At 42.1% G+C, this 27,650-nt stretch overlaps 11 protein-coding genes across 11 annotated transcripts; 6 read left to right on the forward strand and 5 right to left on the reverse strand.

The window, feature by feature from the left end:
- Nucleotides 1-8: 8 nt before the first annotated feature.
- Nucleotides 9-1,826, forward strand: SS1G_03646 (hypothetical protein; the record flags this gene model as incomplete). The annotated part of the gene is made up of 2 exons (XM_001595507.1): nucleotides 9-16; nucleotides 251-1,826. The coding sequence occupies 2 exons, from the start codon at nucleotides 9-11 to the stop codon at nucleotides 1,824-1,826; spliced, it is 1,584 nt and encodes a 527-aa protein (XP_001595557.1).
- Nucleotides 1,827-2,404: 578 nt separating this feature from the next.
- On the reverse strand, nucleotides 2,405-6,034 carry SS1G_03647 (hypothetical protein; the record flags this gene model as incomplete). The annotated part of the gene is made up of 9 exons (XM_001595508.1): nucleotides 2,405-2,580; nucleotides 2,702-3,804; nucleotides 3,857-4,544; nucleotides 4,595-4,630; nucleotides 4,682-4,784; nucleotides 4,845-5,077; nucleotides 5,176-5,482; nucleotides 5,543-5,818; nucleotides 5,918-6,034. The coding sequence occupies 9 exons, from the start codon at nucleotides 6,032-6,034 to the stop codon at nucleotides 2,405-2,407; spliced, it is 3,039 nt and encodes a 1,012-aa protein (XP_001595558.1).
- Nucleotides 6,035-6,576: 542 nt separating this feature from the next.
- On the reverse strand, nucleotides 6,577-6,885 carry SS1G_03648 (predicted protein; the record flags this gene model as incomplete). The annotated part of the gene is made up of 1 exon (XM_001595509.1): nucleotides 6,577-6,885. The coding sequence occupies one exon, from the start codon at nucleotides 6,883-6,885 to the stop codon at nucleotides 6,577-6,579; it is 309 nt and encodes a 102-aa protein (XP_001595559.1).
- A 314-nt stretch (nucleotides 6,886-7,199) lies between these two features.
- On the reverse strand, nucleotides 7,200-7,887 carry SS1G_03649 (putative mitochondrial 37S ribosomal protein MRPS12; the record flags this gene model as incomplete). Its single annotated transcript, XM_001595510.1, has 2 exons — nucleotides 7,200-7,271; nucleotides 7,414-7,887. The coding sequence occupies 2 exons, from the start codon at nucleotides 7,885-7,887 to the stop codon at nucleotides 7,200-7,202; spliced, it is 546 nt and encodes a 181-aa protein (XP_001595560.1).
- A 519-nt stretch (nucleotides 7,888-8,406) lies between these two features.
- On the reverse strand, nucleotides 8,407-9,814 carry SS1G_03650 (conserved hypothetical protein; the record flags this gene model as incomplete). The annotated part of the gene is made up of 4 exons (XM_001595511.1): nucleotides 8,407-8,474; nucleotides 8,526-8,814; nucleotides 8,873-9,691; nucleotides 9,764-9,814. 4 exons carry the CDS (start codon nucleotides 9,812-9,814, stop codon nucleotides 8,407-8,409), a joined length of 1,227 nt encoding a protein of 408 aa, XP_001595561.1.
- A 2,172-nt stretch (nucleotides 9,815-11,986) lies between these two features.
- SS1G_03651 (hypothetical protein) lies at nucleotides 11,987-14,567 on the forward strand (the record flags this gene model as incomplete). Its single annotated transcript, XM_001595512.1, has 3 exons — nucleotides 11,987-12,114; nucleotides 12,187-14,229; nucleotides 14,279-14,567. The coding sequence occupies 3 exons, from the start codon at nucleotides 11,987-11,989 to the stop codon at nucleotides 14,565-14,567; spliced, it is 2,460 nt and encodes an 819-aa protein (XP_001595562.1).
- Nucleotides 14,568-15,633: 1,066 nt separating this feature from the next.
- Nucleotides 15,634-17,624, forward strand: SS1G_03652 (hypothetical protein; the record flags this gene model as incomplete). The annotated part of the gene is made up of 4 exons (XM_001595513.1): nucleotides 15,634-15,775; nucleotides 16,092-16,378; nucleotides 16,718-17,528; nucleotides 17,590-17,624. 4 exons carry the CDS (start codon nucleotides 15,634-15,636, stop codon nucleotides 17,622-17,624), a joined length of 1,275 nt encoding a protein of 424 aa, XP_001595563.1.
- A 1,720-nt stretch (nucleotides 17,625-19,344) lies between these two features.
- On the forward strand, nucleotides 19,345-20,505 carry SS1G_03653 (hypothetical protein; the record flags this gene model as incomplete). The annotated part of the gene is made up of 1 exon (XM_001595514.1): nucleotides 19,345-20,505. The coding sequence occupies one exon, from the start codon at nucleotides 19,345-19,347 to the stop codon at nucleotides 20,503-20,505; it is 1,161 nt and encodes a 386-aa protein (XP_001595564.1).
- Nucleotides 20,506-21,622: 1,117 nt separating this feature from the next.
- Nucleotides 21,623-23,009, reverse strand: SS1G_03654 (hypothetical protein; the record flags this gene model as incomplete). The annotated part of the gene is made up of 5 exons (XM_001595515.1): nucleotides 21,623-22,026; nucleotides 22,178-22,306; nucleotides 22,389-22,496; nucleotides 22,557-22,926; nucleotides 22,986-23,009. 5 exons carry the CDS (start codon nucleotides 23,007-23,009, stop codon nucleotides 21,623-21,625), a joined length of 1,035 nt encoding a protein of 344 aa, XP_001595565.1.
- Nucleotides 23,010-23,740: 731 nt separating this feature from the next.
- SS1G_03655 (predicted protein) lies at nucleotides 23,741-24,126 on the forward strand (the record flags this gene model as incomplete). The annotated part of the gene is made up of 2 exons (XM_001595516.1): nucleotides 23,741-23,929; nucleotides 24,010-24,126. 2 exons carry the CDS (start codon nucleotides 23,741-23,743, stop codon nucleotides 24,124-24,126), a joined length of 306 nt encoding a protein of 101 aa, XP_001595566.1.
- Nucleotides 24,127-26,568: 2,442 nt separating this feature from the next.
- SS1G_03656 (hypothetical protein) lies at nucleotides 26,569-27,500 on the forward strand (the record flags this gene model as incomplete). The annotated part of the gene is made up of 4 exons (XM_001595517.1): nucleotides 26,569-26,742; nucleotides 26,875-26,976; nucleotides 27,065-27,290; nucleotides 27,388-27,500. The coding sequence occupies 4 exons, from the start codon at nucleotides 26,569-26,571 to the stop codon at nucleotides 27,498-27,500; spliced, it is 615 nt and encodes a 204-aa protein (XP_001595567.1).
- Between the last annotated feature and the right edge of the window lie 150 nt (nucleotides 27,501-27,650).

Here is a 27,650-nt window from a genome sequence, read left to right on the forward strand (position 1 = left end):
TACAAATTATGGTATCGTAGGTAGGTAAATGTATTGGATTTGTTTGAAGCTATTCAAGTAATAAATAATATGCAACCAAGTCATCATGGTGGGGTTAAATAATTTTATTTCCTGCACTCTGCACTCTGCACTCTGCAGCATCATATCATTACCCCGAATGCCCCTCCATAACCCTCCATAACCCTCCATCACCCTTCACCAGCATCATAACAGCGGTGAGGAATGCACTGAAGAACCTTATAACTCACAGGGTCATCGAAGCCCACAACACCCAATGGTCAGAGCTCCACCGGGCTCAACATCCGAATATTCTCTCATTATCTCAATATCTCATTCTCCCAATCGATGTCAGGAAAAGAGAAAAGTCCTCTGCTCGACACAATTCCTCAGAAAGAGGAAGACAATTGTCAATTGCCATGCAACCATTGACAAGGCTCATCCCTCGGTTTGCAATCGACTCAGGTTCAGCCTCAATATCGAGAAGTTTAAGGATCTCTCCCCGACCTTCGCTCAAATCATCAATCTGTCTACAATGTAGAATCTATTCCCCCAGTCTGCGGCGACACTTCGCAGATGATCAAAGACCTATAATAGAACCACCTCCTCATCTTCGACCTAAGGTTACACCTCCGGAAGATCCTAAACCTCAACCTCAACCTGAAGAAGAGAAGCCCGCTTCTATTCCAGAGTACAGCAAACAAGATGACTCGCCCTCTCCCCAACTCGAGAGGGATAGAGAGCTTCCCTCTACCCTCGAAAGCCGACGCCTTGCCATGACGAAGAAATTATCCCATCTAATGGACCATATGCAAGGCAACATATTCATAGCTTCTCAACGCATCAACGATCTCACAGGCTACTCCGGCATTGAAGCCCTAAAGAACAAAATCACCAATCTCGAAGCTCAAGTTGCCAGTTCTAAAGAATTAGTTCGAAGTACTCGTCTGCATTATAAAACTACCGTCGCAGATCGTGCTTCTTCTCAACGCGAGGTTACAACTTTACTAGCAAGGAAAGATACATGGACTCCTGCTGACCTCGAGCGGTTTACACATCTTTACCGTATGGATCATACCAATGAACAAGCAGTCCAGGAAGCAGCCACAAGACTCGCAGATGCGGAGCGCGAGGCTGAGAAAGCAGCTGGGGAACTGAGTAGTAGTATATTATCACGATATCACGAGGAGCAAATTTGGAGTGACAAGATCCGGAGAATGTCTACATGGGGAACATGGGGATTGATGGGAGTGAACGTCTTGTTATTTTTGGTATTCCAATTTGGATTTGAGCCATGGAGAAGGAGAAGACTAGTTGCGGGATTTGAGGAGAAAGTTAGAGAGGCATTAGAGCAGGAGAAGACTTTAGCCATGTCTACGGCTATTCGAGGTGCGGAGATTGGTGGAGGAGAGGGCTCAGAAGTGAGCTTGGATGAGATTGTTGCGGCTGAGGTTCAGGAATTGAAGGAGGAGGCCCTAGTGGAAGGTTTGGGTGAACCAGCCGTGGAAGCAGTGGCAGCTACAATTGAAGGCGAAGTACCCCATCACGAATCAAATAACGAACCAGCCCAAGAAATTGGCGAAGCAGCAGCAGCAATGGATACAGCAGAACTGAATATTCCATACTCAAGACCTCCACCATTCGACTATCGAAACATAGAATCCTGGAAAGAGAAAATGGAAGCCGGAAAAGCTGCGGCAATAGACCTATGGAGCACAAGACAAGTTTCGATAACTAAAAAAGACATCACAATCATAGCATTAGAAGGTGCAGCTGGAGGAGCAGTGCTAGCAGGAGCCATCTTTACATTTATAATACGTCGTTCATAGACACCCGACCGACTCGGAAACCTGGCAGGCAGTGCAGGAATATGAAGAAAATTTTGTACACATTATCAGATCTATCAACCTTGTAGATTTTGTTTTTTGTTGGTACATAATGGCATGGATTTGTTAATGTACTTACAAGTTACTGTATGTACTGGCAAGATATCACGCAAATGGATATATAGCATATTAGCGTAAGAGCCAGAAATCCAATTATTGATGAATTTACGCAGACCATTCCTGTATCCCGGATCCCGTGTCTTATTTCTCATAGCACGTTACAATGCACTCTTTCCCGGCCAGCTACTTATTTATGTACAGTACAGATGATAAAATAATTACACCCATCAAGCAAATAAATCGAGACAAATACGTAGAGTACACAGTAAATAGATATAGATATAATAATAACTTCTTAAGATTCATAATCGTAATTCTCATGTATATATATATATACAAAAATACCCCCCTCTTCCTTCCCCATCGTAGTATTCACACCACCAAAAAATCATGCAATTCATCATTCATAACCATGCATACCCATCCACTCACTGGTGATATTTTCTCAATGAACTAATAAATCAATAAGCACCCTTCCTCTTACTCCATTTAGGACTTTCCACCAAAGCGGGGGCTTTGAAACCCGTGAGTACGGGTGTCCCAGCAGTCAAAGTGAAATTTGTCAAGGCGGCGCCTGAGGATTGTTGGGCCCAGAGTTCGATAGCTAGGGTGTTTTGGCCGTTGTAGTTTAGGATTCCTGTGGAGGGGGAGGGATATTAGTTGGATGTTTGGAGGTTTGGAATAAGGAGGGAAGGAGAGAGCGAGAATGCAGGGAAAGCTGTGTAAAAGAGATGAGAAAATGAAAGGAGAAAACAAACCTTGTGGTACAGGGAAACTCTTCTGTGGTCCAACATTATTAATGTATTTTCCAAACTGCCAGCCGTTAACCCAGAGCTGCGCTCTGTACTCGCTCGTACCATTTGCCGATGTACTGTTTCCAAAGTTGAAACTCAGAGGTACATCATAGCCCTTTGGTAAATCCAACTTAAAGGTACTTGTGAAGAATCCCACTCCGGCATTCTTTATCCCGGTAGCAGGGGATCCTGAAATCCACGATGAAGAAGGAGGACTAGGTTGTGTAAAGCCTTGTCTTTCAGCATAAAGACCGCCTTCGTTGAGAGGACCGCGCACTTGATCAATATATTGCTCTCCTCCCAAGTTTCCGGTGAGTTTCCATGTAACGGCATCCTTGGTTCTGCCTGCTAAGACGTAGTTGAGGATTCCTCTGGGTTGTTTCATTCCCTCAGCTCCCACAGTCCAGTTTTCATCTAAACCATTGTTATCAATCACTACGGTGAATACATATTTAGCACCAGCTTTGAGATTGGGAAGCGTGTAAGTGGCATTATTTGATTCAGCGTAGTCAGCTCCGGTCCAGGATCCAATGTAAGTGGAGTTGAGCCAGACTGAGGAGCCGAAGGCGGCTCCACCTTGGGTGGAGATATAAATGGATGATTCATTGCCGGATGCGACGAAATGGCCACGGAAAATTAGGACACCAGTGCTGTATCCGTATTCTGGACCGTTGAGGACGGTGGGTGTGAGAAGAGGATTGAGGAACGGGTTGGTCGTTGAATTCTTGTTGGCGAGAGTCCAGGCTGAGTCGTCATAGGTGGATTTGATTTCAGGGAGATTGTCAAGGTATTTCCAGCCGAGGGTTGAGAGGTTTGGAAGAGAGATTTTTGGGGCTGAATAGGTGAGCGTTGAAGAGAGTTCGCCGGTAGTCGAATCAGTTTTGTATGAGACTTTTTGGGAGTTGAAGTAGAGATTTTTGGTTCCTTTAGGAGCTCCGATGACTTTGAATGGGACGGTGGCGTTAAGATCACCGTTGATGTGAAGGTCGGAGCCTTGGGTTGAAACGTTTCGGACGAGATAACCTGCTTCTACGATAACTGAAGCTGTGTTTTCGACACTTGACGCGCTGATTCTCATGTGAGCGGATATCGAAATCAGGAATAGGATGGAACACTTACAATGCACCCCATTTGTCTGTTCTGACGAAGTCTGGTACCCAATAGTTGTATGCACTGTTTCGATCCAAAATATAAACAAACACACTACCAACCTTAACTACTCTACGTGTGGTAGATGTTTGCCAGTTAAGAATCGCCGAGCCGTTAGTACTCTTAGTTGTGACATCTGAACCCTCAACAATTTTTGCGGAGCTCTTTGTAACCACAGCCAATTCATGCAATTCTCCTGGGCCACCATAAACTACCAAAACAGTCTTGTCATCAAACTTTTTCCAGGTGAAGATTTCTGCTGTAGAGTATAGGAGTGTTGTTCCTCCGATGTCGTAGTCTGTCACATGCCATTTTGAATCTCTACCGCTGAGAGTAAGACTTCCATTCAATTGTGGAATAGTTAATGCCCCTTGACTTGTAGTGACAGTCAATTTATAGGTCTCTGAAGCTAAAGCTTGATAGTCTGAATGGCGAACAACATAAAAGTTTGTAACAGTTCCATTCCCAAAAAGTGGAGTTGTGGTAATGGAACCACTGGTGGTGTAGGTACCATTGGCAGCTGGTTGAACTGATGTGGTGAGATATGCCGAGCTGACTTTTAGGAAGTTTGCCTCTAGCTTTAGCTCACTGTACTTCTCGCGGGATACTTCACGATTTTCGGTGATAGCAGAGCCATAATCGTAGGAAGTGTAACCACCTAAGATAGATTGTAAGCGATAGCTAATGATGAAGGTGGCTGTTGCTTACCAGAATGGCCAGAATTACCCCAGTTTGTTCCACCGACTAAAAGATTGTCAGCATTTAAGTAATATTTGTATGACATTCAAGACTCACAAATCATATATATGCTCAAAAGAGCAACACCAGAAGCAAAATCATTCTTATAGAAGACTCGCTCGAATTGATCATTCAAGAGCTGGGCACACGCATCAAATCCCTATAAAAGTTTAGCAACAAGAACTTTCAAGGCGTTATTCCGTCTTGGTTTGGAACTCACGAGACCACCCCAAGGATCAAATGCACCACCTTGAAATTCATTTATAGAGTAGAATGTACTTGGACTTTGTTCCTCATGAGTTGCAGCGAAGTACGTTGGTAGATCTCCAGTAGGCCAGACAGTTGGGTGTGCGCAATCAAATCCTAATGGATAAGAATCATGGCCGTAAATGTCAACATCACCAGCTGCCGATCCATTGATCTCAGAACCTGGTGCGAAATGTCCTCCTGCATCTATTTTCTCATTAGCTCCTCGCTCATTACCAAGATCACGATGCCCTTCCTTCCTACACTTATATCTCGGAACCCCATGACTTGAAAGGGAAACTTACAAGCATCATTACTAATAAATGGAACGGTGACGCCCGCATCTCTCGCCTGCTTCTCCACATAGGCGAAGTAAACTGGATCTGGAAATCCACCTGGAACATATCCGGAATATCCCGAGTATTCGTTTTCAGGCTGGTATAGAATAATTGGTCCCCCTTTTGTAATTTCATATTTGGCGATTAGACTAGCGATGTTCGCTACGTAGTTGTCGGTTGCTGCGAGATAGTCTGGTGCTTGGGAACGTAAAACGCCACTTACGCGTTGAAGCCAACCTGGGAAACCACCACCGGAAGATTCGGCGTTGATGTACTACATTTGCATATATTAGCAAGAGATAGGAGACAGAAGGTAAAGATAATATGAACTTACGGGACCTGGGCGAGCAATAAGATATATACCTGCTTCCTTTGCCGCATCAAAGAAAGGTTCAAAGGCAAACACTCCATCTGCAGTGTAGTGTCCTGGATTTCCTTCAACTAATGCCCAGTCGACATAAAAGGAAACAGTATTGAATCCGAGCGCTTTCACTTTTTGGAAAATATCAAGCCATAGATCAGGTACTGGAAGCCGATATGGATGGAACTCTCCCGAGAAGATGAATATACGTTCTCCGTATACCTTGAGAGAGTGTTCATCATATGTGACCTGTTGAAGTAGTTTTAGTAATGTTCATTCTCAAGCTCAATTGACCGTCAATTGGTTCATTGGTCGATTGAAAGATCTAAAAGAGGAGTGAAAACTTACAACATCTTGAAGTCCAGCATCTCTCTCCACAACCATTCTCTCACCACCAATGTTAATCGACAGTGCTGCAGCTTGAGCCGCACAAGCAACTGTCGTGAAAGCATGTAAAAACCTCATGATTGCAATGTCTCGACTGCAACTGCAGAGTTTCAATCAGACACACGCAATGGAAGATAAATCACTTTAACGCGAACAAGATTGTGAGTGCACCGAGGTAACCTTTATATAGTACCTATAGCCACCAACTACTTTACCCACTCTGACAGTCTTGCCCCCTCACCCACCTGCATAAATTTCCCCAAATACGAGTAACAGAGTTCAGATACCCATGCAAGTACACACCGTTGCATTTGACGATAAAATTCACCCAGACACATCATATATGCCAAGTATCGCCAGGCACAGGCACATAAAATCTTAAAATCTTCAACTCCGAACCCCAGCATGCGGGGTAACGATCGTCAACTCCACTTGCACAGCCAACCATATCCCCATCATGTCGGAGCACTTCATTTGGCTAAAGGCAAGAATATTGTCCCGAACCGAGCTGCCTTGGAAAAGTTTTGATGGAAATGACACAAAGTAAAATGACGCCAGGAATTTGTAAAAATCCGTTGATTTTGTGGAGAAATAGCTTGAGATTTTGCGCACCAACCGGATTATTTGGATCGAGGCAAATGGATACGCTTGTGGTATAGCTTCACTTTCTTGCATGAGATAATAAAGAAAAAGAGAACATAAGTTTGTCCGGACCGAGAATGTTCCATGATCTTGGTTGCGGGAAAAATGAGGTGCCGATGTTGGCGCTTTTTATATGTTCTGCCAACAGAGCGTTTTCTGCATATGACTCTGAGTGAGGTGATGTTGGTGTTGGACAACCGGAGATGGGTAACCATCAATATGTATTGACACTTTAAGGCCACAGGCAACTGTAAACTTGACCAGTATTCTGGGTCGATTGGAGACATTATTCAATATTTGGCTGCAGACCACTTTAGAATAATTGTTACCTGCGTGTTCCTCCCGTAAGCACATTGATCTGATCCAATTTTATGCATGGCTCTTTGAATTTTATGTATTGTATAATCGACCCCCGTTATTGTCTAATCACGGAGCCCATAGTTCCTGTACATGTCACCGGAAAGTTGATTCTCATTGCCTCGGTCTATTCCAGTGGCCATAGCCCTGGATATATTATCGCTGGTATCCGTAATCTCGCGCACGCAAATATTCCTCTATACTGCGACTTCTACCTCCCGCAGACCATATTCTACTTCAACTCTTAGGCAGCCGCCTTCTTTGGTTTTTTGGTTCCGTACTTCGATCGTGACGTTGCCCTGTTTCCTACTCCTCCCTGTGATTGCAAATGTATTAGCATGAATCCTCATAAACCTCATAATCCATTCCGCCATGCTTCCCATGCCAATTCATCTCTCAAATACACAATATCCCAACTCATTCCCTCATAACTCCAAAGCAAACGGAAATCTACTCACCAAATCTCCCGCTCCTCTAACCAAATGATATCTCACACCTGGACAATCTTGACTCCTTCCTCCTCTGACCAATACCACACTATGCTGTTGCACATTATGTCCCTCGCCCGGAATATAACACGTAACCACTCTCCCCGTACTCAATCTAACTCTGGCGGTTTTTCGCTCCGCCGAGTTAGGTTTCTTTGGTTTAGTTATACCAACTTTCAATGCTACACCCTTGAGCGCTGGGGCCTGAACAGTTGATAGAGCAGGAGATACGGCTTTACGCATAGCCTGTGCAGTACGACAACCGCGGCGGACTTGATTGTATGTTGCGGCATGAGATGGCGAGCAGGAGAACGTCCGCGATGAGGAAATTGTGATTGATTTGAGTTGGTTTGTGATGGATTGTGTGGTGGGATGAGAGGCGGAAACTGAAGGCGTCGACCGTATTGACGGCATTAAGAAACGTTGTAATATTGAGGTAGCCATTGTGACAAGTGAGCCTGGTTATCGTTGAATCAATTGCGTTCGTCGACGACGAGATGGTGAGGGGAGAGAAAGCTTTCGATATTGCCAAGACTTGGAGTACGTGTGGCTGAGATACTCACGTGATGTGGCTCAAACACCTTTCAAGATTATTGATGAAGGCTGACTTTAGGTTGAGAACCTTACTTGTTTCTGCGTTACAACGGTTCAAATATATAAAAAAGGATCCATTCTTTTCCCCAATATGCAGATGTTGCTTTATTGTGTAAATCTATCTCAAAAATTTTCTACCTCCCGATGAAAAAACAAGAGGCATTACTTCCCAAGCCAGATCCCAAGCCGGACCATTTTAACATATACAGCGTGTCAATTGGATTTTTACCCCATGCAAACGCCCATGTCCTCCTAATCCTATCATGCCAGATAGTGAATGTCCTCAAATCCTCAATCCCCGATCCATCAATGCTGCTCCCTAGAAAATGCATTCCCACATGAACACGAAAGTATATTTAGACTATGTCTTTAATCTTGTTGACTTTCATAGCCCTCTGGCTTTTCCATCTTGTTGATATCAAAGAATCGCGACGTACCTGCTATTCTTAGTACAATGTCAACGTGTAGGAAGGAGTAGAAAGACTTACATGAGTATCCTTTCCAATCAAAGTTATCCTTTGGATTGCAGTGACACTTCAAATCAAGCCTCGTTTGCTCTCCTGTTGGGCAATGGGTGAAAGGGACGTGGTAATAGGCAATATCGTTGAAGAAATGAATTTCTTCCTTCTTCAAAAGAAGGCCTGCAGCAATGGAGTGAACCGGTGCATCACCCCAACGTTCGTAGAAGAATCCTCCATCTTGGTCGAGTTGCTCAAAGTAGTCCGTGTATGCCTTTGATCGAAGCCAATTGAGGTTGCCAATCTCGAAGTTAGACCACTGTAACATTGTGTTAGTATAAAATCCACGCGATTCATTGCGTATGACGAAAACCTACCATGTGGCAGTGGTTATAAGTTTCACCACCATCGTCACTAAGGAAACCCATTGAGTTGCCTTCGGCAATGTGCTCTGGGTGGGCCTTGATGAACTTTTTGACACTGTCCCACAAAGTTGGGATAGTTTCAACATATTCGTAAAGACTCAATACGAAACTATACTTTTTCTTATTGTCGGCCATGAACTTGAATGCGTCGTAATTAATATCACAGAAAAGTTCAATGGATGGCTCGACTCTCCAGTACCACTCGTAGTTCAACATCAATTCTTGTTGGAAGAAGAAACCAGATTCGAAGCGACACATGTGGCGGTAGCTGACCGAATCACCATAGATGATCTTTTTTTGTGCCATATCCTCACGAACCTTCTTAGCCTTTTCGGTATCAATGTGATCGGGGAATGACCAATGTTTCTCTGGAATTTCTCCATAGTGAGTCTTTCCGGAAACAAGGGATGTGGTAACTTTCTTGAATGTGGAATCGAATGGCTTGTCATTTAGGAAAACCCAGTCGTAATTAAACTTTTTGTTGAATCTATCCTCTACTTGACGAATGGATCGTGCGATTTCCCAAATATCCGCGTTTCGTGCCAAAGTAACAAATGTCGCATTCATGCGTTCTCCAGGGACGGTCGCAGGTGGAAGATCATGAGTATTTGGGGAAGTTTTAGCATCGGAAGTCTTTGAATCATCAGCAGAGTGACCCGATGTTGAAGTGCCTGCTTTGATAGGGATGCCAGTCTTGTCTGTGAAGACTTGCTGCGCAGTCTGTAACCTTTGATCGGATGAAGATGATATAAAGTATACAATGGCGAGACCCTATAAAGAGAAATGTCAATAGGTGGATCTAAGTAATTGCTGTTATCGAAATTGATGGTGGGAAAGACTTACAAAGAATGCAAAGAGAATATATCTCAAATATCTAGCTGTCCCTGTAGCCATGATGATATAGCTTTATTGTGTCGAAATTCTGAGCCTCCAGGTGGTGCCTCTTTCATAAATCCAACAGTTATTCCACTAACCAATTGAACACGAACGGACTCTTAGCAATTACCAACCCCAGAACGGCTTCTGTTCTGGCATGGAACGTGTAAGTGCCGCGAACGCAAATTGCCTTCGGCCCTCCAACAATATGAAGAGAGACGGAAGAAGAAAATGAAGGGGAATAACGAGCGATCCGAAAAGAAAAATGTGTGATATTATTAAACACACACAAAGAAGAATTTGAAGATGGGAGGGAATGAGGAAGAGGGAGAAGAAGAAGAAGAGGAAATTAATTTATGTTTAAAATACGAATAAAGGAGGTCAAATCTTTCTCCTGTGCTGGGTGTACGCAGCGTAGGTAGGTAAGAGGCCAAAAAAAGTATCTAATTGAATGAGATTTGGATCTAGCCAAAAGAATCCTTGTATAATCTTGGGAATCTTACGCAAGGGAGGATTTCCCTTTCCCTTGATAATAAAAATAATGATAAAAGATTCCGCAGGCGTGGATTTGAGTTATTCGATAGATACTAGATAGGCACCTTTAGCTGCCCCAGATAAAGTTTTTACAGAGAGTAATACGAGACGATTGACGACTTGACGAGTGAGACGACCAAGTCCTTGAGAAAGGTGGCCAAAGTTAATAATATTAATAAGGTTAAAGTTGCATCTGTACTTTATCATCATCTACTACTCGAGTAGATACTAGGTATATACATACTTGGTAGGCAGATGATAATACAGAGTAGAGGAAACACAAGTACCGTTATCAAATACTATAATTTTCAATGTCTAATCATGGTAGAATATGATATTGGTATAATTGTAAAACGATAAAACTTGATGGAGTAAGTTCATCCTTACTTGCGCGATTGATATAGGAACAACATCAATACTAGGTAGTTGTTTGCTGATACCCCTCAAATAGTGTATATAGATATATAAAAGTCCAACTGGTCTTTCTGCGCTACAAGCTCACATGTGGATATAAGGAGTAGTTATATTAAATAAAGTTTCAAGGCTCAAAAGGTACACTACCGTACAACCTATTATCTAATCAACTAAACAATATATTCATCGCGTTCAAATGTTATCTATAATCAACAGTTGTAGTCGGTAGTTCAGATACAGATCTTATATCATCAAATAGATGTATTTTAGGAGGTTCGAATGTATACCAAGTCGTACCGACCTAGTATCTTCAAGGTTATTTATTAGTCTGCCACCACGGCAGTGGCCCCTGGAGGGCCAGCGGAGGGCCAGCGGAGCGTCATTCTTTGGTCATTGTGATCAATAAGGTAACTAACTAGGTAGGGGAGTATGCATTCTTATAAGGTTAGGCTCCCAAACCTCTACTACTTTCTGCGCTTGAAGGTTGATGACTTTCTCTTCAAATATTTGATAGAACAGACCCTAGCATTAGGTAAGCAGGATCGTAAGGCCACCAGCTAGAATAGAAGCATAGAAGCAAGGCATCAATTTCCCATTCTTTCATCTGGAGACTACCCCACCATATCAGAGCCAATTCACCCTCGACTGCTTCAGTGGACACGGATAGGATATATTTCACGACATATCTTCCCTATATACCTAGGTAGTACCTTCTATTCATTATTATTGAAAGCTGCTTCAAGATTCCAAAGTTGCTTACTTGATACTCACTAGACAAAAAACTCTCCACCTCATTATCGTGTAAAAATCCAGTACCAGATAGTAGGTATACGCCTAGATCGCAGGTCAGGGTCGCGTCTGTGTCCTTCGTTCTTCCTTACCCACCAACCACACTGATTAAATTTTGAAGCTCTATCTCCTCCTCCACCTTTCCGTCTCGTCACCCTCAACCCATCCCACCAACACATCAAAAAGCTCAAAAAAAAATAATAATCAAAAAAAAACACCCTCTCCTTCTTGTACTTGTTGTATTATTCAACTTCTTCCCACCTATTAACCTCATCAACAATTTTGTTCCATCAAAATTTGGAGCATTCTACTATCTTCACTGATCTAATCTTTTCTTCAACCTTCAAATTTCATCCTTGGAATTGCAACCACATACTTTACACGTCAAAATTTCCCTTGATTTCCGCATCTTAATGGACACAAAGTTGATCTGATTTTGCGTTCTCTGCAATCATGTCTTTCTTTGGATTTGATCCCAGCCAACGGCCCCAGGAGAGGGGTCATAATACTGCTGCTCCAGGTTTTGGTCAACATGCAGATCCATTTGCAAGTCTTTCTGGCTCAGGAAACGATAATGAAGCGTAAGATGATTTCTCCTTCATTCTTCTACTTCCGTCAATCGAAGAAGGACTGCTAATTCTTCTACCTCGCAGATTCGATTTCGAGGATACATATGATGGTTTAGGAGATCAACTCGAAGAGACCGGTGATGATTTCAACGACGACACCTTCGGTGCCGGCGCGGGTGACTCTATTGCAAGCAAGCCAGTTGGAAAGGACTTTGACTTTTTTGGACAAACCGCAAAAGTTTCCAGTGCTATCAGTGAGGAACAAATGCGATACACCCGACAACAACCAGTAGTATCTAGGACAACCCCCACTACATCTACCTTCTCACAACAACGTACATCAAGACCTGCCAGAACTGGCTATGAGCGTTACCAAGAGCCGGAGTATGTTCCAGATATGCAGGTAGATGCGAACCTTTGGGGTGTCACACCAAAACAAGCTCCTCCTAAGACTGCTACTCCTCCCGTTGCTGGTACATCAGCACCGAGCCGAAAGATGATGAGTTTAGAAGAAGTGGAAGCAGCAATGAGAGCTCAAGCCAAAAAGCCCTCGCAGCCTCAAGCACCTGTCCAGCAGCAACAAATGCCACCATCTCAACCACAGTACCAACAGCCTCCACCTCAACAATACCAAAATTTTCACCCACAAGCTCCCCAGCAGCAACAACAACAGCAATTCCCAGTTCAAGTCAGCGCTCCACTTCAATTGGAACAGCGCCAGATTCCTGTTGAGCAACCAATTCATATCTTACAACGCCCCCAAGTTCCAACGAGCCAAGTCAATGTTCCTTCTATTCCATCTCAACCTGCACATATGCAAAACATGAACCGATTTCCAGGTCAACCACAAGGTGCACAACGTGGTCACCATCACCCACATGCTTCCGGAAACCGACATGTTATCACTCACCCACAACAATTGGTAAACTTGTCTGAAGAAGAGCGAGCCGCATTCTTGTTGGAAGATGCCAAGAGGGCAAAGCGGAATCACAAGATCTTTTTGTTGTCGAAAGACAATGGTTTGATGACACCTCAAGACAAGAACTTCATTACCCGCATTCAATTACAGCAATTGGTCACCGCTACTGGAAACCCCAATGAACATGGTATAGATTCTTCTCTTTCCGAGGATTTCTATTACCAAGTTCACAGTCAAATTCGAGGTGGACCTCGTCAAAATCCTCATCAACCTTTGAGCAACTTCGCGCAGACATACCTGTTTCAAACCGGCAATCGTCATGGTGGCATGCGAAGACAAGCTCGTGGTGGTGATAATCATGTACAACGTATGGAGCAACAAGTACAACGAGCGGTTGAGGCAGCGAAGAATAAGCCAAAGAACAAGCAATTGGTGATTGAAGGAAGTTTGGGAAAAATCTCATTCAGCAACGCAAAGACTCCTAAGCCCTTGTTGAACATAAAGCGAACCGATAGCAGTGAAACAAGACCTGGACAGTCTCCCAACCCTCGCAAGGCTAACCTCGCAAATGTTAGCGGTAGCAACAGAAAAAGTACCTTGACTGACATTGAGAATGTTTATAATACATTAATGGAGTTGGAGGACCACGAACGCTCAAAGCCCAGACCATTGGGTCATGATGAGATTAACCCACAAATTGCTGGTATGAATCAGGATTGGGACGAACGACAACAATTTCTCAACAAGCAATTATGGCGAAACTTGAGAATCCATGAACCGATCGGCGCAACGACTGTTCACCCTTTCATCGCATTCCTTTCCTTTAACAAGGGCAAAAAGGCAATTCCTCGGGTTTTCAGGCATATCTCTGATGAACAACGTGCTACTATTTTGACCATGATCATTCTTCACCTGGATAAACTCGATGTCGTTCGATTGGCTGTTCCTAGCCCTGACGGAATCCAGCTCAGTGCTGAAACCCGAGAAAACATCGATCTCTTCCAGGTGACAGTTATGTCAAGCCTATTTGGATTCCTTCACGATGCTGACTTCCAAATTACTACTGGAGTTTTGGGACTTATTCTTAATCTTAACATCGATTTGATTGCTCGTACCAGAATCGGTCTCAGTCTATTGACGATGATTCTCAGTCGGGCTGAGATTACCAAACAAGCTGGAGATGTTGATGAACGTGGATGGAGTGATTGGTGAGTACATTTTACTCTACTTTTGGTATAATTCTAACATATTCTTTAGGTTGTCCACTCACAATGCATTTTTCGATGCTCTTGAGCCCACACTTCCAGAAATCTTCCCAGGTACGGTCAATACTGGTGAAGATGTGTACGTTTGGCAATTCCTTGCTGCCATCGGTATTGGTGCTAGCCCTGAGCAACAACAACGACTAGTTATGGCTGTCAAGGATCGTGTGATGGAAACGGTTGGACTCGCAAAAACATTACCACCTGCCATGTCCAGTCAACGACTTGCCAATGTAAACCTCTTCATGCGTTCTATCGGACTTGATGTTGAGTTACTTGCATGAATGATGGAGACGAATATCTTTTCATATTTCCAACCATATTGAATTCTCTTTCTTCTCTACTACGATATCTGATGGTTGAAACCAATGGAAGGGCTTGTTGGTATTGATTATAGTGGCATATTAAATTTTGCTTTCCGCATTTTTGTTAGTTGGCGATTATGAACGTACAGCATTGAGCAGTCTCTATAGGACAGATTTTTATGAATGGGAGCGTTTTCACTGGATGGTGGATTACTAAAAAAAAAAGTATTATTATTATGATTTAGGAAGAAGAATGACCATGGTTGGTGATGAGCATTACATTGTTTAGCAGAGCATGGGATATTACAGCATGTTGACTTTTTTACAAGATGGGGAGCTCAGGCGGATAGAAAATATTTATGCATTACAGCAAATGCAAAGCGAATCAATGAGGCTATGATGTTGATGGCCTGCAAACAAATGTGAAATAATTCTTGATGTTTGATGTAGGTATATTTAGCTATAATTACAGCCAGAACATGAAGATGCAGGTAGGTTGGTTACTCCCCTATGGCAAATCCCGTGCAGCATTTCTTCATGACTAAGTTGAGTGGGATGCAGCCAGCTGCTCAAATGACGGGTTCGATGATAATGGATAAAGGATAAGGGAAAGGGGAAGATAGTCGCACGTCCCTTTGATTCTTGATTTGGTGTATAGCGGTATTTTCTATATTCTTGATAGTGGTGACATCATGGATCTGGGGGAGATTTTTACCGGGATGTTGATGTTGATGTTGTGTAGTGTAGGGTGGATTTTATATATACATCTCATGTCATATCAGATACTACTAGGTAGCTAGAGACTACTAGGTAGATAGATATATTCTAGATTCTAGATTTTAGATTTTAGATTTTAGATTTTAGATTGTGTGTTTATCCATTCATTCTTCTTTTTCTTCTTTTTTCTACTCTTTTCCTTTTATGAAATCATCAAATTCATTTCATTCCATTGTTCACTAAATTAAACCTAAACCAAAAGGAACTAAATTCCTCCCTTTCTTCCTGCCTAGTATTAACCATCCTCTGAATACCTAATCAGTATAAGATGTCGAGTAATCAGGAGGGAAATGGAAAAGAGGAAGAGGAGCAGGAACAAGAGCAAGAGCAAGATACTCGGCCAGTGGGGTTTTGGCATCGGGATTTAAATGGTGTGAGGGGGTTTGTGGTTAAGAAGTGGATTTTTACTAGTAAGTCTTTTTTGAGGGTTGCGGTTGCGGTTGCAGTTTGGGTTTTTATGTGGTGGGAATACTAGTAGGGTGATGGATTTGTTTGGATTGGGGTTTGGTGATCTGGAGGCCTTCATGTTGAATGCTTCAGAGATTGATATTGCTATTGCTGTTGGGTCATTAATAGTTGTACTGCACTATGGATTCAGATTATCTGTTTCTCCCTCCTCTGTCCTTCCATCCTCTATCTTCACATCTTCACATCTTCACATCTTCACATCTTCACATCTTCTGTCTTTCATTCCCATCCCACATCCCTCTCACTAACACCATCCAGCCATCATCCTCTCCGCCGCAATCCTTGCCATCCTCTCCATCTACTGGGGTGCCCTCTTTCACGTAGAGCAAAACCTCTCCTCATTAGTAGTATGGGTAGTAGATTTCGACGCACAAATTGCACCCTACACAGATACAACTCCTATCGTTGGACCGGAAATTTTAAAGGCTGCCGAGGCTTTAATTGCTCCTAGTGGTGCGTTGGGATGGGGAAGTTTGCCTGCTAGTGATTTTGGTTTTGATCCGATGGAGGTTAGGAGGAGGGTTTATGATTTTAAGGCTTGGGCTGTGAGTGACCTTCTTCTAATTTTTTTGATAATGTAATGGGAGTGTGTGGAGATCGTTTGATTATGGTTTGAAGATGGGAGGTTATTGAGGTGAAATAGATTTGGACGTCTATATGACTTAAACGTTCACATGATGTTGAACTCTGCACCACTCGATTGAATCTATCTGGAACAAAGAGTTTTGTTGAAGTAGTTAAAGAATTTCAATGTTTCAAAGCTTGAATCACAATCGGACTGCGATCTGTACTATTGAACACGAGCAATATTGACTCTACTGAACATTCGACATATTTCTAAACAGAGCTCACGAAAACGCTCTTTCATACTAACACACTATTAGGCAATAATAATCAACGCAAATGCAACGGCACTTCTTCAAGATGCAGTGCAGAATGGAAATACTACCTTTGATCCCCTCGGCATCGCACAAATAATCTACGTAGAAGCTAGAGATGAAACCACCTACGCCAATTACATCACACCACAATTACTTCAATTTCAATCAACCGTCACTAGCATGTTTGGTCAACAATGGACTTCACGAGTACTGGAACAAGCCGCTACAGATACTTCAATCCTGACGAATATACGAAATAATCCTCAAGCAATCTCACCTGCTATTGGCTTTTCAACATTTAATCTAAGGCCTTTTGCACCACCTGTCGCTACACCAGCTGTCAGCATTGGTCTCATTTATTTAATCATTATCTCCTTCTTCTCATTCTCATTCTATCTTCCTGTTCATACCAAATATATCACACCTGAAGGACATCGTCCTATGCATTTCTATCAATTAATTATTTGGCGCTGGTTAGCAACTATAGTCGCTTATTTCTTCCTATCACTCTTCTACTCTTTAATCTCTCTCGCATTCCAAATCCCGTTTTCATCAGGACAAAAGAGTATAACAATGGTTGAGAATCAAGCTACAGCTTACGGAAAGGGTACCTTTGTAGTATTCTGGATGCTAAATTGGGTTGGTATGGCAGCATTAGGAATTGCATGTGAGAATGTTACTATGATTATTGGACAACCGTGGACAGCACTTTGGTTGGTCTTTTGGGTTATTACAAATGTTTCGACAAGTTTTTATCTGATTGATTTGGCACCGAGATTCTTTCATTGGGGATATGCATGGCCATTGCATAATAGTAAGTCCTCTATTATCATACATGTACACAGAGCTAATGAAATAATAGTCGTCGAAGCCAGTAGACAAATTCTTTTCGATCTTCATTCAAGAATAGGTTTGAATTTTGGTGTGTTATTCGCTTGGGTTGCGGTCAATACTGTTTTATTTCCGTTTTGTTGTTATTTCATGAGATGGAATATATTGAAAGGACAGCAAAAGACGATGGATAAGAGAGGGAATGCTAAAGATGATTTGGAGGTGAAAGATGCGGTGGAAGCTTGAAGGTATTGGTTGTGAGATTTGGATTTGGATATGGATATGGATTGGAATGTAGGATTTTGTAAAGTTTGTTTAGATATTGAAGATCGGTGCGAGATAATTACTTGGATAAAAAAATAGAGGAGACAGGGATGATAGAACTAACGTTCTTTTGCTCGCATGGTATATATGAAAATAATATGGAGTTGGGATATGATGATGAGGGCTCTTGTATATATATATATATAGATCAGATGGAACTATATCTACTACTTAACGTATACATACATATGATAATAATGACAATAACAATAATACACTCAAACCAAACAACAAAGTATTTAGAAGTTTAGTAGATAAAATGAACCAGGAGGGAAATCAAGAGACTAGATTTCCCTGCTAGGATCGCAAGTATGTGTAAAGTACCTGGATCATGGTCTTGATTGTTGAGAGGATGATTGATCACCCTCAATCATGTTGGAGATATCATTCTTACTTCAGATAGATTACGAAAATTGCCCTGCCCAGATTAAATTCCAAGGTAGACGCGAACGAATTTCAATATGAGTTGCATCTGAGGTTCTGCTACATCAACAAGTCAGATAAAATGCAAGCCATCGTGTTACAGAATTCGGATGGATTTACAGATCACGTGTGATTACCCCAGACAGGGACTCCAGACATCGCTTGGAATCATATCTTAATATCTGCGACAAGACTCGTCCCATATCAACGCCATCATGTCAAAATTCCCAATCACAATACATTATACAATCTTGACGTCTAGATTTGATGAGACGAGGAAAGGATCATCATGCTTTTGATGTACCAGCTTTTCAATATGGTTCTTGGCCAGAGGTGAATGTCCTGTCATCATTCATCTCATCTCTTCGAATATGTCAAATTTAGACTCTAGATGGTTGTCAAAATGACCGTTGAAGGACTATTTATTATTATCTGAGACGGTTGATGTAAAGATATGGTGTTAAGGGAGCTATTTACCATGCAGGAACCGAACTGATCTGATATCACAACCAATTGGGAGAGTTGCCAATACCTCATCGAGACTTCAGACGCACATAAGATGTATTAAAACGCGTAAGGATAATAATATCTCAAGCTTCTCCTATAACGCTTATTTTATCAACTAGGCTCATCAGATGAAATTGAAATCCTTGACCTTGTTTCCTTTCTCCGTCTGATCTACGGAGCAGTAAAGATTCACAAGTGTGGAAACTCGGGGTGATAGAGGCAAAGTATACGACCTGGTATTCGACCTGGTATGTGTTTGATCCAGGTTTGGTCAAAAGATGAAGATATTAATGATTCAAGATATAAGGTCTGTCAAGTTGCCAAGTAAATGTTATTTTTCCTCATCTCTTTTGCGCTTTTCTTTCACCTCTATCTACTTTCTTTTTCTTGTCCAGTTCTGAGAACTTGAACTTTTTACACTCTTTAAACTTAGCTATTGCAATCATTTCATTTCAATATAGGCAGGTCCTTATATACTTGTTTTAGGCAATTTTTATCTTTCAACGACTTTTCAATTTCTATCGTTATCAACTCAGTTCATCATCATGAAGTACGAAACCGCAATTTTCTTCATCACCATTCTAAATTTGGCGTCTGCTGCTCCTGTCGCAGAACCAAAGAACAAATTCAATCTCCCCACAATACCAAAGCGAATGTTAAGAGGTCGTGAAGTTCCTCAAGAACATTCCCACAATCGATTTCTCGACGGTGTCCGTGTTAATCTGAACATCAACAACCCAAACAATATCCAAGATCCAGTCTTTGGTCTATTGGGTAATGCCGCCGCTATTAAAGGAGCTGGATCTATCACCAATCCTGATTGTCTTCATCAAGCTACAGCCGATCAAGCTTTCACCAATGCCAAAGCTGCTAATAATATCACCGGTATGGCGGATGCATTAATGTATGCTGCACTTGAAAGAAACACAGGATCAGTTGGACTCGCATCAGTCATTTGCAATGAAACTGCCGTTAATCCAGAGATTCAAGCAGTTCAACAACATCAAGATCCAGCTTCACCAAATGCTGCCGCTACCAATAAAGCCATTGTTCTATCACTCGCCAAACAACTTGCTTCTATTGGAGCTGATCCTCAAGAAGCTCTTCTTTCTGGTACATTTGCACCTGGAACAATTGGTGATTCAACTGGTGCTGGTAATACTTGTGATACTGAGGATGATTCACCTGGGTGTATCTTTACTCAAAATCTTCTAGTGGATGATGCTACGGCGGATGAAATTACAGCAGCCGTTGCAGGAATCTCAGCAAATTCTACCTCAACAGCTACTACTTCTACCTCTTCGAGTGACTCAAGTTCCGATGCGACAGGTGATGAATGTGCAGCTGCGGTAACAAGCACAATTACAGCTGTATCAGCGATAGCAACAGATTCTTCCACATCTTCTACAACCAAAATCACAGCAACAGGAACAAACGTTCAAGCATTCACCGGTACTCTAGGCGGTACACCACCTCCAGTCATTTCCTCAGCAGGAGATCGTCCATTCTCAATTAATGGTGATACTTTTGTAGGTGAAGGAGCAGCTCTTCAAAGAAGTTGCAGTGTACAACATAATGCGTGTGCGAAGGCGGTTAATAGTGGGGAGTTGGCGGGAGGAGAGGAACAGTGTGAGACGCAAGAGACGGCTTGTAATGCTGCGAGTGGAGCGACGAAGATGTTGAGAAGACAAGTTGGGATGTTGTAGATGGTTTGGGTGGCGAGTGAGGTTTGTGATGAATAGGGGAGAGGAAGAGGGGGAAGTTGTGTTGGTAGATGATGAACTTCATGTTGAGCATGTATAAACGGACGAAGATGAATGGATATACACGAGATGCAATAGGAATAGGAGTGGAACGTAAGGCAATCTGATGATTTATACGGCGTTCAATATTTAACGGTAAACTTAGGGTATAGAAACATAAGATTGACAATATATACCAACCCCCTTCAACAGTAAATCGACACTTTACTCCGTGAGTGAGCCTGAAATCCGTACTATCTCTCTCTATCTCTATCTACCATGAACACCTATAAAGTAATGCCCCCATAAAATAAAAAGTACTACGACATACCCTAATTATAAACCATAATTATATAAATAAACAGATGAAGAAAAGACCTTCTATCAGTCCATCTAAATTTGAGAATTATTCTATTTATTCCACTCCACTCCACTCCACTCCCTCCCTCCCTTCCCCCAACTCCAAAACATCCATCCCTCAACTGACCTTCCTCATTTCAATTTTATTTTTATTCTATTCTATTCTCCTAAGGTCAAATATTACTCACAACTCACAGCATTAAAATTAATACTCACCTCACTATAATTATATTAACTTTATTTTATCGAATACTCAAACGCACATTCATACTCATACTCATACCTAGATCGAGTATCTATCATATTTATATATATATATATATATACACAATAGATAGATAGATATCATTCCAATCTTTACATCTTTATAACATATTTACATAAAAGAGGGGAATATATACATATATACAAAATTATATACATATACATAACATAAACATAATTATATACAGAAGAATATAAAAAGAATTCCGATCATGAGGTAATAACAACAGTAAATCTCACCACTTCACATCACGCCACATCAAACACACCACATACATACACACATACACCGTAAACATCAATATAAACCATTATCCATGTATGCATGTATCTCGAAAATAAAAAAATGGGTATCACCACACACATCCCACTCTTTCAAACCCATTACATCGAAAACGCACCACTTCTATTTCAGCGGTCTGGTCAACATTCCTCTAATCAGCAAAAAACACATTATCTAAACACTCCCACTACTCCTTTCACTTCCCTCCCTTTTCCTTCCTAAACTCTCCACTAATCCAAGATTTAACTCTTTCGCAATTCCACTTCTTCCATTATTTCCCGAATTAGGAACTACGTTCTTATTATGTTCAATGCCGTAACCTGTTCCGGCCCCATCGGCCGTAACCTGTCTTTGAATCGGACCTCCCTGTTCATAGACCGCCGTATTGGCATCCACAGTATCGAAATGAATGGGGACAGTTTCGTCGGCGAGGAAAAGGTACCAGTAGACACCACCACAAAAGACGCCGCCTCCGATGATGTTTCCGAGTAGAGAAGGAATCATCGACTTCCAGATGTAGTAGCTAACAGTGAGTGGTTGCGGTGCTCCGAGGAAGATGGCGAGAGGGATAAAATACACTAAAGTTAAGGCGTTAGTGGCTTAAAACTAATAGGATTGGCGCCAATGACTTGGCAGGGGAATCATGCTTGGCGTATATCTTCAATATGCACGACATGCGATATTGAAGAGATGACGGAATGGAAGACGAGAAGTAAATTGAATACGAACTGTTAGCGACGACGTGATCAGTTCCCAATCCAACGAAACACATCACAGGGAACCACATTGCAACGATCTTAGAGAGCACTTCGCGGGAAGAAACGGCGAGGAAGACGGCCATGCAGACGAGCCAATTACCTGTGCATCATCGTAAGTAAAGGTCTTCTCATCGTAATTTCCGAATGGCAATAAATTGTTATACTGGGAAAGATAAACGTACACATGATTGCCTTGAGGAAAATCTGATGCCATTGTGGCGTAACTGCTTTTCCCTTTGCAAAAGCAAGGGCTTCATCTTTGTATGCTCCAGACTCGAATGTGCCACCATCTGTCGTTGAATATTAGCATACTACAATAATAAGTTCCTGTAAGCTGAGTAAATACTTACAACCTGTAAGAACAGCCATCAAAAACAATGCTCCTGCCAAATTTCCAAAGAAACTGACGACCCATGTCTTCAGCAGATCCAAGAAGCTACAGCGTCGATGCAATAAAGCAACCACACTATACATGCAATAACTTGTAAACAAATCCGCTCCGGTAAGCACAACCATGATCAACCCAACAGGGAAGACCATAGCAGAGATGGTACGAATGAGACCTGGGGCATTCGTCTGAAACCATGGCGCGCTACTCGTGGACAGGGAAATGGCGCATCCAAAAGAAATGAGGCAACCTCCCATGAATGAGTTGATGAACATTTTATCAATCCTCATACGAGCCTTTTTGGCGCCGATGCGCGAGACGAGCTCGGTAGTCTGGTGGTGCGAAACATGTTAGGTGAAGTCTAAGAAGTACGAAATGCATATCAACTTGCCTGTGCGGGAGTAAAGGCGTCCATAGCTCAAAAATGTCACACAAAAATCTGTCGAGATAAAATGCTGAAACTGGAAAACAAAAGAAATCTTTTCAAGGAGAAGCAAAGCATTAAAAGAGCATGGCCAAGACTTTGGAATAACGGCTTGTCGGTCAAGATTGATTTTAAGATAAGACAAGGACCCATATCAAACTTCCTAAAGAGTACAGAGCTAAAAATCCTTAAATGGCACAGTTACATTGGTGTCACAATGATTATGAAGCTTATTCCCACGTATTACCCCAGTAAAGAGCAACTCCATTTGCTGAAAGTCCTGCCGACGGCAAAATACCCTAGTCCTACCTGCGGAGAACCATGTTCATACTCCGTCAATGTCTTCAATTGACATTGAAGACTTGGTGCACCCAATGAAATAGCTCATTTTTGAGCAATGAAACCGGGGAAAACTCGCTAGTGTGAAGGAGGTAAGAATTTGGACAGTAAATAGTGTGGGGGATGACGATTCCAACAGCATAGTGCTTACTGTACTGCTGCGAAAGGCTCAAAGAAAATGGTAAGAATTTAAAAGACAGAAATGTGAAATGGTGCAAAGTGCTCATGCAAAAAGACCCACAGTTTTGTTTCTGTACTCCGTACAAACCATGCATTGACATACTTGGGTATCGATCCATCAACCGGTGGGGCGGGAAAGACATGATCGCTCTCCGATGTTTCCACGCACTCATCCTCATTCCCTTGCCAGCCAAAGTTCCACTATGTTGCCGGATTGGACGCTGTACATATCATCAATCTCGGCTCTCACTCGAAATTTGGAAGTGTCCACTGAAAGTCCTAGAATCGTGCATGATGGCTCACAGTTCAACGGTTCAACTGGCTGCAGTGCTGGAAAAACCCCTGAGTTTTCATTTTCTCGTACGTGGTATTGTGCGGGTTCGAATCTGCCTGTTTATCCGTCCTTGCCATCAACCATGTGGTCGAGAACCGTGGCCTTTCCATATCCAGTAACTGTTTACCTGGCGCGCAGAAAAATGATGCTGGAAATCCCAACGAGACGGATATGACTGTTTTAAAGCCCTTTTTCATCCAATACGACCTTGACATGCAATCCACACTGATGAGTGATCTTGCCACCGCAGTTTAATTTGTTCCAGGGTTGGCGGCGATATTCCGTATAGTGAAGCAAATTTGGAATTAGTTATCTGTCGGACGTCCATTCTGAAAGCGTATCAATTCCGTGATTCTTGAGAGTAACGCGGTGAGGATCGAGTAAAGAGCTTCGTAATTCGTCTTTCTTTCATCTTATTAAAGTGTGCAGGCTTATTTATGCTGACGAATATACTCCGTAAATCCACACATCCGGAGCACAGCACACAGCACACAGCACAAAGATCCCACCAGCTTGAGCCAGGGCTTCTCTCAGGTAAAAGCGCTTTTCGAATAAGTTTTGTAGAGAAGATTGAATTGGAGGAGGATTGATTCGGCAGTTGACAAGGCTCGTGGTGAAACATTCGATATTGTACGGATGGAATGGGATAATGAGGTGGAAAGAATTGAAAGACTCCTAGGAAGTTAAATATCGTTGTGCCCATCGATATCTATGGATCGTCAGTGATAATCTTTGAGGCTTTGTATAGTCCATTGAAGGATATCTGCGAGATTGTCTCATACCTTTATCTTTATAGCCTCATACCTTTCTTCATCCCTTCATACCTTTGAAGTTGCATGCCTTCATACCTTCATACTTTGATAGCTTCTACCTCTTCCTCGTACCTTCATACCTTCACACTTTGATACAATTCAAAAATAAGTAACATCTTAGCTGAGAGAACAAATTTTCTTAGAGTTTGCTTCGATTCTTATGTTTTGGTTTAATGTCTTGTCTTGATTGAAATGAACTTATTCTCATGATCTGATGAGAATTCCGAATCCCGAATGCCGAATGTTGATTGATGTTTTTACTGTTGATGCTCTCAAAATTGGAGAGGGAGAGCTTGGGCCACAGGTTTATGATAACTCACGAACCACATTACATTCCAGCCTCTAATCATCACCATCATATACATCACAAAAAAAGACATGATATAAAAATTCATTCGAGTTGATGAATTCTGTGAGAATATCAATATCCATATAAGATTCCATGTTCAAAGCAATCTCAATATTTATGGCTTACACCTTCTAGCTATGCCTCAGTGGGAAGAAGACATAACTACTGCTCAATGGTGTAGACAGCCGTCTAACAAGAAGAGAATCTGAACATCGGAATTGATTATATATGTTGGAGATGTTTGGAAGAGTCAATTATATGCTTTGACAGCAGCTCAAACATTGAAGGCTTTCAAATCCGAGTGCAGTGGACTGCACAAATCAGGTCCAAAGTAGGCACTTCGAGATGTTCGAAACTACCTCTAAGTATTAGTTGTACTTCAGAAGTAGTGACATTACATACAGAACACATCATGCTACTTCATTTCTTTCGATATGTGATAGAATACTTTTTAAACTTGTTAATGATTTAATAAACATTGGCATAGTCAATTTTCGAGTTTATCTCAAACTTAACCAATATATTAATCACGATCCTTAAATGGCTTCAAGAATGAAAAAGAGAAAGAAGAACGGTTGAAAGTTGATTCCGTTATCATAGAGAGATTGGTTGGGTTACATATAACTTATTGAAGCAAATTGGATCGTTGGGTTGGAGGTCACTCATTCAAGCTGGGTAGTGACGTTGAGTCTGTCCTTCGTCATATTAAGAATGGATCAAGAGATTTGAGTTAGAGAGGCTGGTTTCTATCTTACTATCTATCTTTCATCCACTTTTGACTTCTTCCCTTCAGCTTTTGTGCGTTTCAGAGTATATTCCGCCGGTACTTCACCACCATTATCAAAACCCCACCTTCTTCATGAAAGCTCACGGCGGTATCCGTACCGCCAAGCACCACCCACCTTCCCTATAAGGCATCAAATATAAGCAGCCAAGAACATGTGCCGGAATGATTTGCCGCTTATCAACTATATCTTCAATATCGTGGGGATAATGTTCCTGTCCTGAGTAAGGGTTCTTGAGCCCTCATATGCGCCAAGAATCGGTATCGGAGTTATGGACTCAACTTCCTGCTCTAAGAAGTTTAACACCATGGTGAAGACTGTGGTACCCTCGAGTGTGTGGGTGACATTTGATGTGATAGGATAAAGGAAAGGTATATCTGGGAAAAGTTAATTGTGGTATGAATGGAGCGGATGAGATAGAGAATGCGTGTGAAAGTGATTGGAAATGCTTCACTCAGATAAAGGAAAGATGTATCCGGGAAAGTTAATCATGGTATGGATGAAGTGGATGAGATAGAGAATGTGTGTGACGATGATTGGAAATGCTTCATTCTGATAAAGTTATCAAAGTGAATGCGGATTATTCGCATGATACCGGGTCCGGAGATTAAGATGGAGATGTTTTGATATACCTCGTTGTTACAGTCGACAAAACTTACTTATAAGAGCAACGTATTGCCACCTCATCTTCTCTTCACCAGTCTTCAGAAAGCAATCCGAGAAAACCACAACAGTCAAACTTCATCTCATCATGCTTCAAAGTCTTCTCCTCAGCGTTCTAGCAACAGGGCTTCTCGTTCATGCAACTCCTGTTCCCGCACCAACGGGCGTACCAACCACCTCTACTGCTAATACCGAACTTGCTGCTTTGACTGTTGCTGCGGCTGGACCTCAAGATGGTTATGCTAGAAATTTGTTTCCTACTGTATGTTCTCTTGTTCATTCGGTCATGTCACATCATGTCATCTTATCTTTTCACTCCTCCATTTTGTTCCCCATACCTCCACTTTCCTCCTCTACATCCACTTCAAAAACTGACACTCCCCTCCTCATCTAGTGGATAACCATCTCCGGTAATTGTAACACACGCGAAACAGTCATAGAACGTGACGGTACCGACGTCGTCGTTGACGCATCCTGTACAGCCACATCAGGAAACGTACGTATCTCCGATTTGCTTCCTTCCATTACCCAACTCCCATATCCATTCACCATCACACCCAAATCCCACTAACATTCCATCCCAGTGGGTATCTCCCTACGACGGAGCCGTCTGGACCTCGGCCTCAGACCTCGACATCGACCATCTCGTCCCCCTAAGCAACGCCTGGAAAGCCGGCGCCTCAGCCTGGACAACCGATCAACGCCGAACCTTCGCTAATGATCTCGTCAACCCACAATTATTAGCTGTAACCAATAGAGTTAATGAGAGTAAAGGGGATCGAGGACCCGAAGCTTGGAAGCCAAGTTTGAGTGAGTTTTCTTTTTTACCTCGGGGGGTTGTATATGATATTGATGGTGGATGGTGGATGGTGATTTATAAATTATAAATGCTAATATTGAGATATAGCTTCTTACTGGTGCACATATGCAAAAATGTGGATTAAGGTTAAGTATGTCTATAATCTTACAATTACGAGTGATGAGAAGGCGGCTTTGGTTACTATGATGGATACTTGTTGATTGCGGGTATGTATTTATTTTGTCGGTTAAATGAGGGGGTTTATATGTACATGAGATGGATGGGATGGGATGGGATGGAATAAGATGCGTAGCAAAGGGAGGGACACGATGGTATTGCGATGATAGATGAGATGGAGTTATGGTGTTGAT

Source organism: Sclerotinia sclerotiorum, genomic scaffold (assembly GCF_000146945.2).
Source record: "Sclerotinia sclerotiorum 1980 UF-70 scaffold_4 genomic scaffold, whole genome shotgun sequence".
Classification (NCBI taxonomy): domain Eukaryota; kingdom Fungi; phylum Ascomycota; class Leotiomycetes; order Helotiales; family Sclerotiniaceae; genus Sclerotinia; species Sclerotinia sclerotiorum.